The 3,063-nt window shown below is 53.0% G+C and overlaps 1 protein-coding gene across 1 annotated transcript; it reads left to right on the forward strand.

Annotated features, from left to right (window-relative positions):
* Positions 1-348: 348 nt before the first annotated feature.
* Positions 349-3,063, forward strand: hmx1 (H6 family homeobox 1). Its single transcript, XM_023960932.2, has 2 exons — positions 349-774; positions 2,244-3,063. Exons 1-2 carry the CDS (start codon positions 486-488, stop codon positions 2,864-2,866), a joined length of 912 nt encoding a protein of 303 aa, XP_023816700.1. The 5' UTR covers positions 349-485; the 3' UTR covers positions 2,867-3,063.

Consider the following 3,063-nt stretch of genomic DNA (forward strand, 5'->3'; position numbering starts at 1 on the left):
CCTTTAAAAAAAACTATTTTCTACAAATGAAAGGAATCAAGCCTCCCTTTGATTTGATGAGTGGCAGTTATGATGCGCGCGCACACAAACGAGCAATCGGTCAAATTTCCTCTCTAGGGGATTTTGTATTTGCTTTGTGTCGGACCCTAAGGTTAAGACAGGTGGTCTCTGCTCCTCTCGGCCTTGAACACATCGTGAACGCACGTGCGCGCGCAGCGGCTGACGCACGACACGGACACGGGTCTTTTTCTTGGAAAACCCCATTTGCTGCCGTGCTCGTCCAATCGCCAGCGGTCTTCGGCTCATACATTGTGTGACTTGACGTTTTCGCTTTCTGCCTTTCATCCGCGCCCGCTGAGGAGATCCCGAGTCCCCCTCACGACAGATCCCCCCTTGAGATGAGTGTTTGGACTTTACGACACCGTGACGCACGACCGAAAGTCAGCCAGTTCCGCGCGCCAGCACCGTGACATCTGAGGTAGGACATGCAGGACAAGTCGAAGGACGTCCAGCGCGCGACTTCATCGAGGGCGTCGTCGTTTTTTATCGAGAACCTGCTGCGCAGTGGGCTGGATGAGCCGGGGTCTGCGCCTGGCAGCTGCTGGACGGACTGTGGTGCCGAAGCTGCAGCAACGCAGCGCCACCCTGAAGCATTTCACGGGCCCGCCGGGAGCGCCCCAGCGCCGGAGGAGTCCGCATTCAGAAGACGCTCTTCAGAGGCGTGGAGCCTCGCAAAGTCCACTGCGACTTTCGGAGCCTCAGAATCGTCACACAGTAAGTCAACGCGGCTGCTGTTGAGAGGAGTTTGTGTTTGGCCAAAGTGCAAATGACCACATCTAATTATTCTTTCTTGGATCGCGCTGCGGGCGCTGCTGCGTCGCGTTTGACGCATGGCTCCCGCTCATAATGGGTCATAAAAAGTCATTTGCTTGCAGTCGTCCATCTGTTTGCTTTTCTGTCCGGTGGAATAACTCAGAGGCTGCTCAGGTTGGCGAATGGATCCTAAGGAGCAGGATCATCAGCAGGCGTTTCCGCTCCGCCAAACTTTCAAAGGCGAACGCGCTTCGACCGCAGCGCGCGCTCGCCTCGAAGACCCACGTTCTATGTCAGACACACAAAAGCCACTTCTCTTCTTTAGCGGGCGCAGGCCGTGGCTATCCTCTGATTTGGTGTCGGTGCCTCGGTTCTGGGATTAGGAATTACGCACGCATGCCCCCAGCATTCCAAAACAAAAGCGCAGGACGGCACGTCACGCACAACCGTCTTTGGCGGCGCGGATGCTCGCAGGGCCGTCAGAACAGCGTCGGATGGACAATACTGGGGGTCCAGGTGTGATAGCTGGCCATCGTTTACGCGGGGACATCTCCACCCTATTTGAAGTCTCTGCGGGGGTGGAGGGATGCACAGCTCTTCATACAGACTTCACAGATTAAAACTATGAACAAAGAACTGTTTTGTTGTTTACTGTAATGCTGCAGCCGCCATCAGTAAAGAAGAGACTACACAGCAGCCCGCCCATGTTTGGACGCATCCATGATGAGGGAGGGACAGGGCGACACGCAAGGGGGTGGGGTCCAGGGCCCTGCACCGTGTGACGCCATGGCGACCGTCAAAATCCATATCTAAACTTATAGATAACATCTATTATGATTTTGCCAAAAATCCTTTATTCTCTCAGAGGAGAATCGTCTTTTCCTTTTAAAGAACACGAACATTCACTCTCCAATCCTCTTTACTCACTCAGTTCTGCTGGGATTTCAAGGCCAATTTCCTTTTTTTAATTTCACTGCGCAGAAGCAACACTGCTGCGCTCCAGGAGGTTTTTTTAAAATCATGGATCATTTTTACGCTGCTGAAAATAAGAAAACAGTTCAGTTACGGGAATTAAAGCAATGGGGAGTTTAAAAAGAAATTAGCGTAAGAAAATGAGTGGGCTACACTAGGGGGAAAGGTGGTTTTACTGTCCCCACTTCAACAAATAAAAACGTTTTCGGGTAAAACACAAGTGTGTGAAGTAAACCAAACTTCCTAAACTTTGTGCTCCAACGTCCTCAATTCATTACCACAACTATAGGCTCCAGGGCCTTTCTTTGTAAAAAAAAAATGACTTTTTAAATTCCATCTTCAGTCATCTTTCGTGCGGTGGATTGATAAAAACATTTCTCAGAACCCCTTTACAACAGCGGATGAATCACGAGCCAGGATTCCAGTTCTGAATGTTTGGTGTGTGTGTTCTTTTTTAGGTCCACGGGGCAACACGAGTTCGGGGGATCCGAGCTGTGACCGGGCTTCACCCGCCGTGTCCGAGCCCACGACTGAGAGCAGCGACGAAACCGACAGGAAAACTGGCGACTGCTGCTTAACGGACGACAACGAGGACGCACCGAGCGCCTTTGACGCACGTTCCGAGCCGGACGCGGCGCCGGAGCCGGGCTGCACCCGCAAGAAAAAGACCCGGACCGTGTTCAGTCGCAGCCAGGTGTTCCAGCTGGAGTCCACTTTCGACGTCAAACGCTACCTGAGCAGCACGGAGAGGGCGGGCTTGGCCGCGTCTCTCCATTTGACAGAGACGCAGGTGAAGATCTGGTTCCAGAACAGGAGGAACAAGTGGAAGCGGCAGCTCGCCGCTGACCTGGAGGCAGCGCACATCCCAAACTCCAGCCAGCGGATCGTCCGGGTGCCCGTTCTGTACCATGACGGGGGAGCGCCCGCCGCCGCCGCCGCGGCCGCCGGCGCGTTGAGCTTCAGCCTGAGCCGGCATCCGGGCTCTGCCCCGGCGGTGGGCTTCTCAGGCTCCGTCTACCCCCTGTCGTCGTTTGCTCACTCCATGAGCGTGCTCAGGGCGCAGATGACCGGCTTGGTGTGAGGACTGCAGCAGACCTCCGTTAGTCAAGAACACAAACGGGCAGCCTGCGTCTAAAGAGCGGGATATTTTACATTTCTGCTCAGAAGAGGACTGTAAAACTTTTATGTTTGAAAACACATATTTTTGCTAAAATTTATATTTAAAGTCACGCGTTTCCAGGTTTCTCACATTTTCACAGAATAAAAAAATCAAGCACT

This window comes from Oryzias latipes, chromosome 1 (assembly GCF_053564925.1).
Source record: "Oryzias latipes strain Hd-rR chromosome 1, Olatipes_Hd-rR_3.1".
Classification (NCBI taxonomy): domain Eukaryota; kingdom Metazoa; phylum Chordata; class Actinopteri; order Beloniformes; family Adrianichthyidae; genus Oryzias; species Oryzias latipes.

Bases quoted from the DNA above. Each gene is read 5' to 3' on its own strand.
- hmx1 (XM_023960932.2), top strand. From the start codon at position 486: ATGCAGGACAAGTCGAAGGACGTCCAGCGCGCGACTTCATCGAGGGCG. The intron at 775-2,243 runs GTAAGTCAACGC...GTTCTTTTTTAG, and splicing joins AGCCTCAGAATCGTCACACA to GTCCACGGGGCAACACGAGT.